Source organism: Trichechus manatus, unplaced genomic scaffold (genome assembly GCF_000243295.1).
Source record: "Trichechus manatus latirostris isolate Lorelei unplaced genomic scaffold, TriManLat1.0 scaffold00113, whole genome shotgun sequence".
Classification (NCBI taxonomy): Eukaryota; Metazoa; Chordata; class Mammalia; order Sirenia; family Trichechidae; genus Trichechus; species Trichechus manatus.
The window spans coordinates 3944029-3957818 of NW_004444049.1; the positions used below are offsets into that span (position 1 = coordinate 3944029).

General features: G+C 60.3%; 3 protein-coding genes across 3 annotated transcripts in view; 2 read left to right on the forward strand and 1 right to left on the reverse strand.

Moving 5' to 3' along the window:
• The window catches only part of CABP4 (calcium binding protein 4), a 12434-nt gene extending 11442 nt beyond the window's left edge, over positions 1-992 (reverse strand). Inside the window, exons 1-3 of the mRNA XM_004383896.1 lie at positions 615-992; positions 186-216; positions 4-97 (exon numbers count right to left, since the gene is read on the reverse strand). Coding sequence (XP_004383953.1) covers positions 4-97; positions 186-216; positions 615-992 — 503 coding nt within the window. The remainder of the gene's footprint in view (positions 1-3; positions 98-185; positions 217-614) is intronic.
• A 1984-nt stretch (positions 993-2976) lies between these two features.
• On the forward strand, positions 2977-4405 carry GPR152 (G protein-coupled receptor 152). Its single transcript, XM_004383897.2, has one exon. It carries the CDS (start codon positions 3050-3052, stop codon positions 4403-4405), a length of 1356 nt encoding a protein of 451 aa, XP_004383954.1. The 5' UTR covers positions 2977-3049.
• Positions 4406-10886: 6481 nt separating this feature from the next.
• Positions 10887-13790, forward strand: part of CORO1B (coronin 1B) — a 5503-nt gene continuing 2599 nt past the window's right edge. Inside the window, exons 1-7 of the mRNA XM_023738274.1 lie at positions 10887-10947; positions 11658-11860; positions 12238-12360; positions 12450-12579; positions 12729-12910; positions 12994-13113; positions 13669-13773. Coding sequence (XP_023594042.1) covers positions 11660-11860; positions 12238-12360; positions 12450-12579; positions 12729-12910; positions 12994-13113; positions 13669-13773 — 861 coding nt within the window. The 5' untranslated portion in view covers positions 10887-10947; positions 11658-11659. The remainder of the gene's footprint in view (positions 10948-11657; positions 11861-12237; positions 12361-12449; positions 12580-12728; positions 12911-12993; positions 13114-13668; positions 13774-13790) is intronic.

Sequence of the window (13790 nt, forward strand, 5' to 3'; positions counted from 1 at the left end):
GGCATGTAGCCCAGCGTCCGCATGCAGGCACCCAGCTCCCGGTAGCCTATGTAGCCGTCCCGGTCAGTGTCAAACTCCTGGAAGGCCACCTGCAGCTCTGCGGGGTGGCAGGGTGAGATCAGGCCGCAGCCGCTGGGCTCTGGGACGCCCCCCACCAGCCCCAGCAGCAGCAATCGGCCACTCACCATCCAGCTCCTCAGGGCCCAGCTCACGGTCCTGCAGAAGGACAGCCAGCATGTCCCCAGGCCAACCATGGCTCCGTCCCCACCCCATCCTTCCCCCTCAGCCACTGCCCAGCCCCTGTCCATGATGGTCTCAGAAAAGCTTGCCGGCAAGGCCAACTCACAAAGGCAAGAGGCAGCAGCTTGGATGCTGGTGGGGCCCAGGAGGACAGAGCCCCCCACTGCTGCCCCCACAGAGCCTTGCATTCTTGCTCAGCCCTGTCGCCCAGGCTGCCTGAGACCAACCCCTCCCCAAACTGCAGGAACCCTGCCCTGGGAGTCCAGGTTCCCCCAGTCTGGGCAGAAGGCCTGAAGACTGGGGGACAAAGGGCTGAGCTTAAGGTCACGGGTCCCACCCTCACTGGACCCCAGCCCACCCAGGCCCCACCTGACCTTCCCGAAGACCCGGTTGAGCAAGGGCCCGTACATCCTCTGGGCAGCTTCGTGCTGGGGGTCAGAACGGTGCCGGCGGGACTGGCGGCGAGGAGGAGCAGGCCTAGTGGCTGCAGGGGGCAACTCCTCCTGCCCCTCCCCAGGCCTAGGGGGCATCTTGCTGCTGCCCAGGCCCTCAGGGCCCAGGACGGGGGTCTGCTCCCCACGGCCGCCAGTGCCCTTCCGGGACCCTCGGTGCCCCCTCTCCTTCTTGCTCCTCCTCCTGGTCAAGTCTGGCCCCTCGGCACCACCCCCGGGAGCCACCACACCCGCAGGGGGCTCCTGGGGGCCGGGGGCTGGGCCGGAGCCTGGATAGCCCCTTGCCTGCTCTGTGGCCATGTGGGGAGGGCGACAGGGCCCCGAGATGTGGCACAAGGGGCACCCTTGGCTCTTGGGACCCACAAAGCCTCTTATGCCCTCCCCCCACCACCCACCATTTCTGAGAGCCAAAGGCCTGGGATCAGCCCTGAGGGGGATTAGGATAAGTGAAGCCGGCAGTCAAGGGCCTAATCCCAGGCTTCTGCCGGGCGTGGCCCAGGCAGAGCCACTGAGGTCCAGAGAACTGTTTGAAGTTAGCAGCGAGGAGGGGAGGCAGTCAGCCGTGAACTCCAGCTCTGCTCTGCCGCTTACTCGCTGGGACACTCAGCGAGCTAACCTCTCTAAGCCTCGGTTTCCTCATCTATAAAACGGGGAGAATATTGCTGAAGAGTCGGGGCCTGCTCCTTGGGAACTGGGCAGGGCTTCGCCAGGAGGGAGGACAGCGTCTCAGGCAGGAGGAAGCGTGTAGGCAGAGCTGGGCGGTGGGAAAGGACACAGCCATTTGCCTGCTGGGGCCCCTCATGGTGACACCCTGGCTGGAGCAGAAAACAGACCAAAAAAACCTAAACCAGTTGCTGTTGAGTTGATTCTGACTCATGGCGACCCCATGTGTTTCAGAGTAGAGCTGTGCTCCATAGGGTTTGAAAGGGCTATGCAGTAGGTCACCAGGTCTTTCTTCTGATGCACCTCTGGGTAGACAAACTGCAGACCTTTTGGTTAGAGGTTGAGCACTTCACCATTTGCGCCACCAGGAACTCGGCTGGAACAGAGGGTGCATGAGATTGAAGACAGGCCCGCTCACAGCGCCTGGAATGCAAGTTGAGGGGTATGGGGGTGAGGTCAGAGGAGGTGAGTAACTGGGGCTCTAGAGCTTGCCCTGGGCTGGAGGGGCCCAGGGTGAGGGGGTTCTCAGCAGCCCTGTTGGGGGTGGGTGGGCCTGGCTGGTCACTTGGCCCTACTGGGCCAGGGTTAGGGTTTCCCGCAGAGCAGCCCCATGAATGATTGATGTCCTGCCGGCTTGGGTTTCGTGCCTGCCCGCCTTAGAGCCGCTGGGTGCCACGTACCAGGCCCCGGTGTGGGGCCTTGTGGACAGTTGGACCGCTGGGCAGGCAGGCACGCCCTGCTTCTTCCGGCCATCGGCCTGCACCTCACAGGTAAGCCAGGCCTCGCCGCTCCAGGCCCGGGGCCCACGGTTCTAACCCAGCAGGGCCTGGAGCTTGCGGAGTGAGGTCAGTCTGAGGGAATGCCCTGAGGGAGCTGGGCTGAGGGCCAAGTGCGGGAGCCAGGGGCTACAGGGCCATTGGCTTCCTCCCCCAGAGGGTGGGTGGGAGCAGCTGGCCTCTTGGGTCCCAGGCCTGGTGCCCCCCTCCTTCACCCTCGTCTTACTGCTGAGTGACTGCTTCCTTCTCTGTTTAGTAGCCCCCCAGGAGGGGAGAGAGGGTTACAGGGAAGGGGGGGCTCACCCTGAGCCCAGGAGTTGTACTTGCTGTGGAGGAGGGGTCAGCTACTGCCCCAGACTCCCTGTCCATGCTCAGATGCCCATGGGCCCACGGGACCCCTGGCCTTCCGCCTGGAATTGCAAACCCTTGAACCCCAGGATACCAAAAACGGGGGGCTTTGCAATGAGCTAGCCACATGTCTTCAAACTGTTCCCTGAAACCCTTGGGGGGGACTCTCCCCTCCTTCAATCTGAACACTCCGTTTCAGTCCATATACGAGTCCTCACTTCAAGAATAGACTCAACAGCTTTAAAAATACATGTGAAAATCTCTGGGGGAGTCTAGCTGGGCACCCTGGCCTTCGTGGGGCAGACGGTTAGGTCTGGGTTTGCGGCTTGGCGTCTCCCTTCCTGCCCGTGACCTTGGGCAGGTCACTGACCCTCCTGGCTCTCCTGTCCTCACTCGGATTGTATGAGGCCTGTTTAAGTCCGTAGCACACACTAATTACTCAAAAGGTGATGAAGACAGCCCAGAGCAGGGCGGCCACCTGCCTGAAGACACCCAGTGACCTCTCTGTGATATCATTCGTTCATTCCCTAGGTGCCAGCTCTATGCTCAGTGATCCACTGGGGACCTCAGATGAACACTGATATGGGAGCCAGCCTGGGTGCCACCGGCCGTGGGCCCCGCACAGAGATCGAGGACGAGGACTACTACCCCCAGGGCGGCTGGGACACGGTCTTCCTGGTGGCCCTGCTGCTCCTGGGGCTCCCAGCCAATGGGCTGATGGCGTGGCTGGCTGGCTCGCAGGCCCGGCACGGAGCAGGCACACGGCTGGCGCTGCTCCTGCTCAGCCTGGCCCTCTCTGACTTCCTGTTCTTGGCCGTGGCGGTCTTCCAGATCCTGGAGATCCAGCAAGGAGGGCACTGGCCCCTGGGAACGGCTGCCTGCCGCTTCTACTACTTCCTGTGGGGCGTGTCCTACTCCTCTGGCCTCTTCCTCCTGGCGGCCCTCAGCCTGGACCGCTGCCTGCTGGCCCTGTGCCCACGCTGGTACCCAGGGTGCCGCCCGGCCCGCCTGCCCCTCTGGGTGTGCTCGGGGGTCTGGGTGCTGGCCACACTCTTCAGTGTGCCCTGGCTTGTCTTCCCCGAGGCTGCCGTGTGGTGGTACGACCTTGTCATCTGCCTGGACTTCTGGGACAGCGAGGAGCTGCCGTTGAGGATGCTGGAGATCCTGGGGGGCTTCCTGCCATTCCTTCTGCTGCTTGTCTGCCACGTGCTCACCCAGGCCGTCGCCTGCCAGCCGTGCTGCCACCAGCCCCGGCCCCCAGCCCGCCGTGGCTTTGCCCGCGTGGCCAAGACCATTCTGTCCGCCTACGTGGTCCTACGGCTGCCCTACCAGCTGGCGCAGCTGCTGTACCTGGCCTTCCTGTGGGACATCTACCCCGGCTACCTGCTCTGGGAGGCCCTGGTCTACTCTGACTACCTGATCCTGCTCAACAGCTGCCTCAGTCCCTTCCTCTGCCTCCTGGCCAGCGCCGACCTCCGCGCCCTGCTGCACGCCGTACTCTCCTCCTTCGCCACAGCGCTCTGTGAGGAGCAGCCCGGCGGCATCATACCGGCTGAGCCACAGACCCAGGTGGACTCTGAGGGCCAGACGCTGCCAGGGCCCATGGCTGAGGTCCTCCCACAGCTGAACACCACAGCCGAGCCACAGGCAAACGCCACGGCCCAGCCACGGTTGGATTCTGTGGCTGAGCCTCCCCTGAATCCCATGGCCCAGCCACAGGTGAACCCTGAGAACCAGCCACAGGCGAACCCTGAGGCCCAGACCCCTGGCCCCAATGCCAGCTCAGCCACCAGCCTTGCGGACGACCCCTCTCCTGCCCCATCCACCCCAGGGGCCCCTGAGACCCCAGCCATGTCTGCTGCCTCTGAGGGGGAAAGCCCTGGCAGTGCCCCCCCAGAGGAGGCCCCTGGCACTGGCCCCACATGAGGGTCCAGGACAGCCCAGCTCACCAAGGCAGCGAAGAGCCAAAGGGAGACAGAACAGCCAGTCATCGGAGACGGGGCCATGGAGGATGTCACCATGGAAACCCCACTGAATTCCTGGGCCAGGGAGGAGGATTTGGGGAACTGAAACAGAAGCGGCCAAAAGTCCCAGATAGTCTGGGGTGAGCGTCCCCTGTCCTGGACCCCCAAGCTCTTTTCTAGTTGCCCCCAACAAACCCCTTCGCCCAACACCCTCTCGAGCAACAGCTGATGGTGTCCTGCTGGGTTCTGCTCTCCAGCGCCCCAGACCCCACTGACGGTTTCCCCTTTAGCCGGGTCTTGCAGCAGGAAGACAGAGAGGAAGGACTTCCTCCGGGCTCAACCTGACCTCCCTTTCATACTTCAATCCCTCCCTCCCTTCCCTGCTATCTGTCCTCCAGCCTGAGCACAAGGAGGCCAAACGAGAAAGTCTCTGCGGAGAAGGGAGGCAGCCAGGAAACATGCTCAGCTCCAAACAGGAGCCTGAGGCCCTAGTGGTCCATAAGCTGACCTGGCGTGGTCAAGTGCTCTCCACCAGCTCCCTGCCCCCGGTGAGGCTAGGGCGGGACTTCCCTCAGCAAGGTGGCCCGGAGCAGAGGCAAGAGCTCCCAGGTCTGAATTCAAATCCAGCTCTGCTGCACCCCAGCGGGGTCACTCTGGGGAAGCTACACCACCCTCTGAGCTCCTATTTCTGAATCTGCAAAGTGGGCTGTTGTGAGGATTAAATGAGAACGTGTGAGAGGCGCCCAAGAAGAGCCCAGCACAGAGGGGTTGTTCAGTGAACAGCTGCCTCTTCTGTCATCATCGGCACACAGGGTTTCCCTTCAGGGGCTGGAGAAGGGACAAGGTGGGGGGGATGACCAGGATCCTGTGAACTTCAGGGCAGATTGCCTGTGCCCACAGCAGACACCCAGGTGGCCTAAGGGAGTGTGGGACTACCTCTGTGCTTTGGGGGACTCCACAAGACTTCAAAGTCTGACTCTAAGGCTCAGCTGGGGTCCACTACCCCCCAGCCCACCACAGCGGGTACAGAGTGCCTGATGTGCTGGGCTGGCAACCCTCCCTCCATCCAGGCCCCTTCTGTGCACACAGTCCAGGGGCCACAGGCCGAAGAATGTCCAGGCTCAGAGAGCTCTGGGTACCAGGGAGTCCAGAGAAGACAAAGGCCCCCTCAGAGGTCACACTGCATCGCGGGGCAGAGTCCGCCTCTTCCTGCTCAGGCTGCTGATGCTGCAGGAAAAACTAGGAAGTGCTGAAGGTTTCACCCCACTCGCTTCTCTTGGCCCCAGTGCTCCAAAATCATGTCCCTTTCCCCCTCGCCACCCCCACCCCGTCCCTTTCCATTAGCTCAGCATTGTGACCCTCAGCGGCCGAGAGATGCCCTCGCTGCAGATGTGCATGACAGCGACATTCCGTGCACTGCCTTCCCGGGGTATTTGCATCTTAAAAAAGCAGCTGGCTGGGCAGGCGGCCTGGAGCAGTGCAGTCAGGTCTGGGCTCAGGTGCCCAGCTCTCTCTGAACCTCAGTTTTCTCCTCTGTAAAATGCGCGTGATTGCGTTCACCTCACAGGGCCGCCTGTTGTGATCATTAAAGGAGCTCCTGGCTGGGAAGCCTGCTGGTTGTTGGTCCCAGCAGCACCGTGGTGGCACGTCCTAGTAGCGGAATTTCAGGCACTGAGGCAGGCGGGAGAGAGATTTCTGGACAGACATGAATGTGTTCGTTCAACAAATCTTTATTGAGCACTTCCGTTTTGGAGACATGGGTGGGGTGAACGGTGCATCCCCTGGTGCCTTTCAGGGTTCCTTTAAATTGTGGCTCCACCACTCATTATTGGTGTGACCTTCAGCAAGTCACTTGGCCTCTCGGTGACTCAGTTTCCTCATCTGTAGGATTGTTGTTGCTAGGTGCCAGTGGATCAGCTCCAACTCACAGCAACCCCATGTACAACAGAGCGGAACACTGCCCGGTCCTGTGCCGTCCTCACAATTGTTGCTGTTTGAGCCCGTTGTTGCAGCCACTGTGGCAATCCATCTCCTTGAGGGTCTTCCTCTTTATCGCTGCCCCTCTACTTTAACAAGTATGATGTCTTTCTCCAGCGATTGGTCCCTCCCGATGACATGTCCAACATAAGCAAGATGAAAGTTCACCATCTTCCCTTCTACGGAGCATTCTGGCCGTGATTCCTCCAAGACAGATTTGTTCATTCTTCTGGCAGTCCATGGTATACTCATATTCTTCGTCAGCACCACAATTCAAATGTGTCAATTCTTCTTCGGTCTTCCTTTTTCATTGTCCAGCTTTCCCATGCATATAGGTCCTTGCCTGGCACGTAGTAACATTGCTGAACCCATTCTGACTCATAGTGACCCTATAGGACAAAGTAGAACGGCCCCATAGGGTTTCCAAGGCTGTAAATCTTTACGGTTCTTTTTGATGATGAAAGAACCTTCCCTGGAGAAGGAGATCGTGCTTGGTAAAGTAGAGGGTCAGCGAAAAAGAGGAAGACCCTCATCGAGATGGACTGACACAGTGGCTGCAACGATGGGCTCAAACACACCAACAATTGTGAGGATGGCGCAGGACCAGGCAGTGTTGCGTTCTCTTGTGGGTGGGATCGCTATCAGTCAGAACCAGCTCGACGGCACCTAACAACAACAACAATCTTTACAGAGGCAGACTGCCACGTCTTTCTCCCACGGAGCAGCTGGTGGATTCGAACCACCGACTTTTCGGTTAGCGGCCGCGTGCTTAACCACTGCGCCACCAGGGCTCCTAGCACATAATAAGTGCTCAGTAATTGTTAGCTATTCACTTGATTTCACCACTGGGCACCCCGAGGCCTCACCTAGGCCTGGGACCAGGCGGACCCACTGTCATGGATTGAATTGTGTCCCCCAAAAAATGTGTGTAGCAACTTGGCTGGGTCATGAGTCCCAGTATTGTATGATTGTGTTATCTGATGTGATGTCCTTACGTGTTGTAAACTCTACCACTATGATGAGATTACATGTGATCTCCTCATGTGTTATAAATTCTATCACTGTGATGAGTTTATACTGATGAGGTTGACAAGATTAGTGTCTTAATGCAATCTCTTTTGAGATACAAAAGAGAGAAGCAAGCAGAGATATATGGGAACTTCATACTACCAAGAAAGCAGTGCTGGGTTCGGAGCGCGTCCTTTGGACCTGAGGTTCCTGCGCAGAGAAGCTCCCAGACCAAAGGAAGATTGATGACACAGATCTTCCTCCAGAGCCAACAGAGAGGGCGTTCCCCTGGGGCTGATGCCCTGAATTTGGACTTGTAGCCTACTGGACTGTGAGAGAATAAATATCTCTTTGTAAAGCCATCCACTTGTGGTATTTCTGTTGGAGCAGCACTAGATGACTGAGACACCCACAGACTGGAGCTCACATGGCAGGTATCCCATCTGCCAGGTTTGTCCTCTACATCTCACTGCTCCCTCCTGGCCCACGGGCTCTTTCGTCCTCCCCCTGCTCCCTTGTTGGAGAGCACACTCCCTGAGGGCAGGGTCTGGACTCCGCCCCCTTGTGGCATTCTGTAGGCTCCTCTTTCTTCTCCCTGGCAGGGATCCCAAAGCCTTTCAACATGGCAGGCAGATCAAGCAATGAAACCTCAGTGCCAGCTGCCTGCCCTCAGCTCTGGTCCACACTCCAAACCCTGCCCCTTGGGGAATGGGTCAGCCCCACCTCCAAGGTCCCTGAGGGGAATCACACCCATAATGGGTAATTGCTGTGCAGGAGAGAGCACCAGCGGCAGCCAGAAGAAATGGTGCCCTGCAGGGTTTTGCAGGATGAAGAGGAGTTTGCCTGATGGTCCATGGAAGAGGGCTTCATGTTGGAGGAAACGTATGCACCCAAGCCCAGAGTGCATGAAGGGAGAAGGGCTCACCTCCAAGACATTTCACAGCCCCACTTCACCTCCAACACACCCCATGGGGCAGGGTTCCTGTTGCCCTCTGGGTAACTCACCCTTCTTCCAGGTGAGAGCAAGCCCTCTCCCTCCAGCATAAGGACCAGATAGCGTTCTGAGAGCTGTGAACGTGAACATTTTTCAATTCTGCATTCAAGGCTGCTGTTCATTCATTTATTCAACATAGATTAATTAGGCACCTGCTATGTGCCGGGTCTTGTTCTAGGTGCTCAGTATAGAGTAGGGAACAAGGCAAAGTCCCTGTCCTCGCTGACGGCCTATGTATTGAGAGAGACAAAAAGCAAATACACAAACAATCACATAATGTACCTTCATAATGTAAGGTCTAGAGAGTGACCAGTTGAGGAGGGTGGCCAGAGAGGGTCCTCAGAGGAGATGACATTTGAACAGAGACCTGGAGGAAGTGAGGGATGGAACTTTTTAAGATCTGGGAGAAGAGCTTCCAGATGGAGGGAACAGAATGTGCCAAGGCCCTGGGGTGGGAATGAGGTTGGTGTGTTCCAGGGACAGGAGGGTTGGTGTCACTGGGCCACATGCAGGAAGGGGCAGCAGTAGGTGATGAGGGTGGTGGGCAGGGATGTGATGGGCCGGCGCAAGGGGGCTGTGGATTTTAGTTCAAGTGTGGCGATGAGGAGCCAAAGCAGGGTTTAGAGTAGGGGAGTGATGGGAGCTGGTTGGGCTTTACACAGACCCTCTGGCTGTCACCTGGGGGCACGGTGGAGAGTGAGCCTGTTCCGTGTTCCCTCTTCTAAGCCGCCCACACTCCTGTCCCCAGGATTTATGGAGCAGTGGGAAAGTGAGGACTTTGGAGCCAAACAGATGGGGACTGGATGCGGACGGGGTCATACTGGCAAGCACCCACCCCCCTGAGCCTGTTCCCTCAACAGGTGGGGGCGGGGAATGAGATTGGGGCTTGAGCCCCAGCCACGGGAGGACCCACAGTAGGGGCTTCGTGCAGCCCCAGGCCAGGTCCTTTGACTTCTTCCCTCCCCTACTCTTTCTGGAAAGGGGACCTGGCCCATCAGTCCTTGGTCACCCAGGCTGGTGGACTCTCCAAGGAAGAAGAGAGGGAGGTGTGGCCAAGTGCCCCAGGGCCCCCAGCTCCAGGGGGAGAGGGCAGACTGCTTCTGTGAGATCTACTGCTGTTGCCGTTAGCTGCCGGGGGGTAAGCCCTGCCTCATGGTGACCCCAATCACAGGACAGAACAAAATGCTGCCCAGTCCTGCGCCATCGCCACGATGGTTGCAGATGGGACCATTGTGAGCCATAGGGTTTTCACTGGCTGATTTTTGGAAGTAGATTGCCAGACCTTTCTTCCTAGTTCATCTTAGTTTGGTGCCAGACCTTTCTTCCTAGTTCATCTTAGTTTAGAACCTTCTCTGAAATCTGTTCAGCATCACAGCAAGAAGCAAGCCTCCACTGAGAGACGGATGGTGGCTACACATGAGGTGCATTGGCTGGAATCGAACCCAGGTCTCCAGCATGGAAGGTGAGAAGTGTACCACTGAACCACCGTTGCCTCCAAAACCAGTTGTCACTGAGTCAGCCCCAACTCATGGTGACCCCATGTGTGTCAGAGCAGAACTGCGCTCCATAGGGTTTTCAACAGCTGATTTTTCAGAAGTAGATCGCCAGCCTTCCTTCTACGGTATCTCTGGGTGGACTTGAACCTCAAGCCTTCTGGCTAGCAGCCAGCGGGTTAACAATTTGGACCACCTGGGGAGTCCATGGGACCTACAGGGACACCTAAACCCGCCAGCGTAGGACAGGATGGGGCCCATGTGGCTCCTTGCCACAGGAGCTGGCTAGAGGGAGAGGGGTGTGGCTGACCCCCCCAAGGCCTCCAAGGGAGATGTTGCGGATAGAAAGCAAGGTGTGGGCACTCGTGGGACAGGCGCCCATTTCCGTTTCTAACGAGGAGGCCTGCAGGACTCACCATGTACACCCGGAAGAATGGAGTGGCTGGGGGCTTCCGCTCGCTCCTTATAACATTGCTGCTTCAATCACATTGTTAACCAACAGTGCGTACTCTTATAACTGAAAAAGCGGCACGTGAATACAGAAACTGTCCGTGTAGACTATATTTTGGAGTCGGAGGGTGGATTAGTACGGCCCTAGAGGTGTGCATTGAGATCGGGGATCGGGAGGGCGGGGTTCGACCCAGTCCAGTGGAATTTGGAGAATGCTGCGCCGGGGAGCAGGATGGGGGAAGGGGCCAGGGGTCTGCGGCCAGGCTGCACCCCGCACCCGCGACCCCATCCCCGGCCCCGCCTTCTGCTCCAGGGAGTTACTCAGGGGCTTCTCCTCGAGACACCGGGTTTCAAGGCTCCGCGGGTCCTGGGTCGCTTCGGGGGCGTGGCCCACCCAGGCCCCGCCCGCGCTGCGGCCTCCCGCCCCGCCCCTCCGCCCGTGGCTCGGCTCCGCCCCCGAAAGCCCCCGCCCCTGCCCCCCGCCCCCGACTCGTCTGTCACTTCCTGATTCCCGCTTCCTGCTTCCCAGAGCCCGGGATCCGGAGCCGTCCGAGGCCGGTGCCGCAGCCCCCGGCTCCCCCGGTGAGCGCGGCGGGGCCAGGCTGTGGGCGCGGGCTGGGTGCTGGGCAGGCTGCAGGGCGGGAGGCGGGGGCACGAGGTGGGGGGCGTGGGGGCGAGGGGTCCTCCTCTCCCGGGAGCCCCACACTCGGTCCCCGCTCTCTGTGGCCGCCCAGACTCCTCTCCTGGGCCGGGATCCCTGGAAAGTGGGTGCCCTGTTCCCCTTAGACCTAACCAGAGATGCTCTGCAGATGGGAGCGGCGGCCCGATCCCACCCCGCCGGGCCCCCTCGGGCTCCGCACTTCCCTGCAGCCGGGACTGGGACTCAGAACAGGGGCCTAGCTCAGCCCACCGTGGAGCCCAACCTGCCCCCTCCCTCCTTTCTCCCCGTCACCCGGCCTCCAAATCCCTGTCCAGGAAGAGGCCTGCTCCCAACTGGGGTGCTTACAGAAGAGCTAAGCTTCCTCTGGCCTTGGCCCCTGTGCCTCCCACCTCCCAACAGATACCGGCCGGCAGGGTTCCACAGAGCCCCTCAGGACTGGGCAGCGGACAGGGCCAGGGGGTCAGTGCGTTTCCCTTCAGGTGCCCTCGGTCCGCCCCTGTGACCCCTTTCTGTACCTGGGGACACTGAAGCCCAGGCCCCAGCTGCTTCCTCCCCGCTGCTTTCACGCCTGGCTGGGAGGGCTGGTGGCTGTTGGGCCAGGCGTGGAGCCCCAGGCCTCTCCTCCCTGCAGACATGTCTTTTCGCAAAGTGGTCCGGCAGAGCAAGTTCCGCCATGTGTTCGGACAGCCAGTCAAGAATGATCAGTGCTACGAGGACATTCGAGTGTCCCGTGTCACCTGGGACAGCACCTTCTGCGCCGTCAACCCCAAGTTCCTGGCAGTGATTGTGGAATCCAGCGGTGGCGGTGCCTTCCTGGTGCTCCCGCTGGGCAAGGTGGGCCCCCTCGGGAAGCACCTCAACCACACCTGCTGGACCATTCCACACACGTCACACCCTCTATCTTGCCAATCCCCACACCACCTGACAGGTGTCATAATCACATTTATTGTTCAGAAGGTGTTAGCCCAGAGCAAGTGTGTTATTGCCACAGTCGGGGTTGGAGGCAATAAAGTCAGGGTCAGAAGCGCTTCCTGCTCACCTGGCAGGCAGGTGGGGCACAGTCAATCACGGTCCAGTGACCCTTGAGGCACCCACCTGTGGGGCAAGCCAAGCGGGTCATCCCCGCTCCATAGGGGGGAAGACTGAGGCTCTGAGAGGGATGAAGCCTGGGGGTCTTGGGTTTCCCCTGAGTGTCCCCCCCATGCCTGCAGACGGGCCGCGTTGACAAGGCCTCCCCAACGGTGTGCGGGCACACGGGCCCCGTCCTTGACATTGACTGGTGTCCCCACAATGACGAGGTCATTGCCAGCGGCTCAGAGGACTGCACGGTCATGGTGAGGCTCAGGACTGTGATGGTGCGGGTGGCAGGGGTGTGGCAGGGGCAGGCAGAGGCCTCAGCCCAGCATCCCCACCTTCCCCCCAGGTCTGGCAGATCCCTGAAAACGGGCTGGCCTCACCGCTGACGGAGCCGGTGGTGGTGCTGGAGGGGCACACGAAGCGCGTGGGTATCGTCACCTGGCACCCCACGGCCCGCAACGTGCTGCTCAGCGCAGGTCGGCACTCTGCCCCCCACATGCATGTACACAGCCTGGGATACCCCAGCAGTCCCTCCCAGGCCCATCTTCAGAGGGGCAGGGTCCGATCTAGGAGGGTGGGCAAGTGTGGCCCCGTGGGCTGACGGCCCCCACTGCCTGCTCACCAGGCTGTGACAACGTGGTGCTCATCTGGAACGTGGGCACGGCCGAAGAACTGTACCGCCTGGACACCCAGCACCCTGACCTCATCTACAACGTCTGCTGGAACCGCAACGGCAGCCTCTTCTGCTCCGCCTGCAAGGACAAGAGCGTGCGCATCATTGACCCCCGCCGGGGCACCCTGGTGGCGGTACGTAGCCTCAGGGGTGAGGACGGCAGTGGCCAGGCCCAGGGGCCCGATGGGGTGCTGTACTGACCACCTGTCCCCCCCAGGAGCGAGAAAAGGCTCACGAGGGTGCCCGGCCCATGCGGGCCATCTTCTTGGCAGATGGCAAGGTGTTCACTACTGGCTTCAGCCGCATGAGCGAGCGGCAGCTGGCGCTCTGGGACCCGGTGAGTGGCCGAGACTGGCCCAGGGGGCAGGTTGAGACTGGGCCTCAGCCTGGGGGCTCTACCAGTTCTCAGCGTGGCCCTCAGGCCCTCAGGAGCCTCCTGTTCCTGGCCCCCTCTGACTCAGCCCTGTTGCCCCCACTCCACCTCCGTCTTTGCCCGCGTCGTCACTCTGCTTGCTTGTTCCCATCTGGCTCTCCTCGAAGCCCAGCACAGAGGCCCCCTCCAGGAAGCCTTCCCAGCTTCTCCTCTGAAGTGCTTTGTACCATAGCCCTGTGCTTCTGCACTGTGGCCTCTGGGGGCCCCAACGTGGGGGCCGGTCCTGCCTGGCACCCCCTAGCCCCGTAGGGGGCTCTCAGCCCTGGCTGAGTGGTTATACGGTCTGGAGCAGGCTGGGACCGTCAGCCCTGGTGTGGACAGGCGCCGGGAGGGCCTGGCAGGGCACACTGGGTGAGCCGAGGCTTGGAGATGGGAGGGAATGGCCGCCGTGTTAGAGGCTGGCTGGGGCCCGTCCTGATGTGGGGGGCTGCCGGCCTGACTGCCCCTCCTACATGCCAGGGGAACCTGGAGGAGCCCATGGCGCTGCAAGAGCTGGACTCGAGCAACGGGGCCCTGCTGCCTTTCTACGACCCCGACTCCAGCGTAGTCTACGTCTGCGGCAAGGTGGGGCAGGGGCTGGG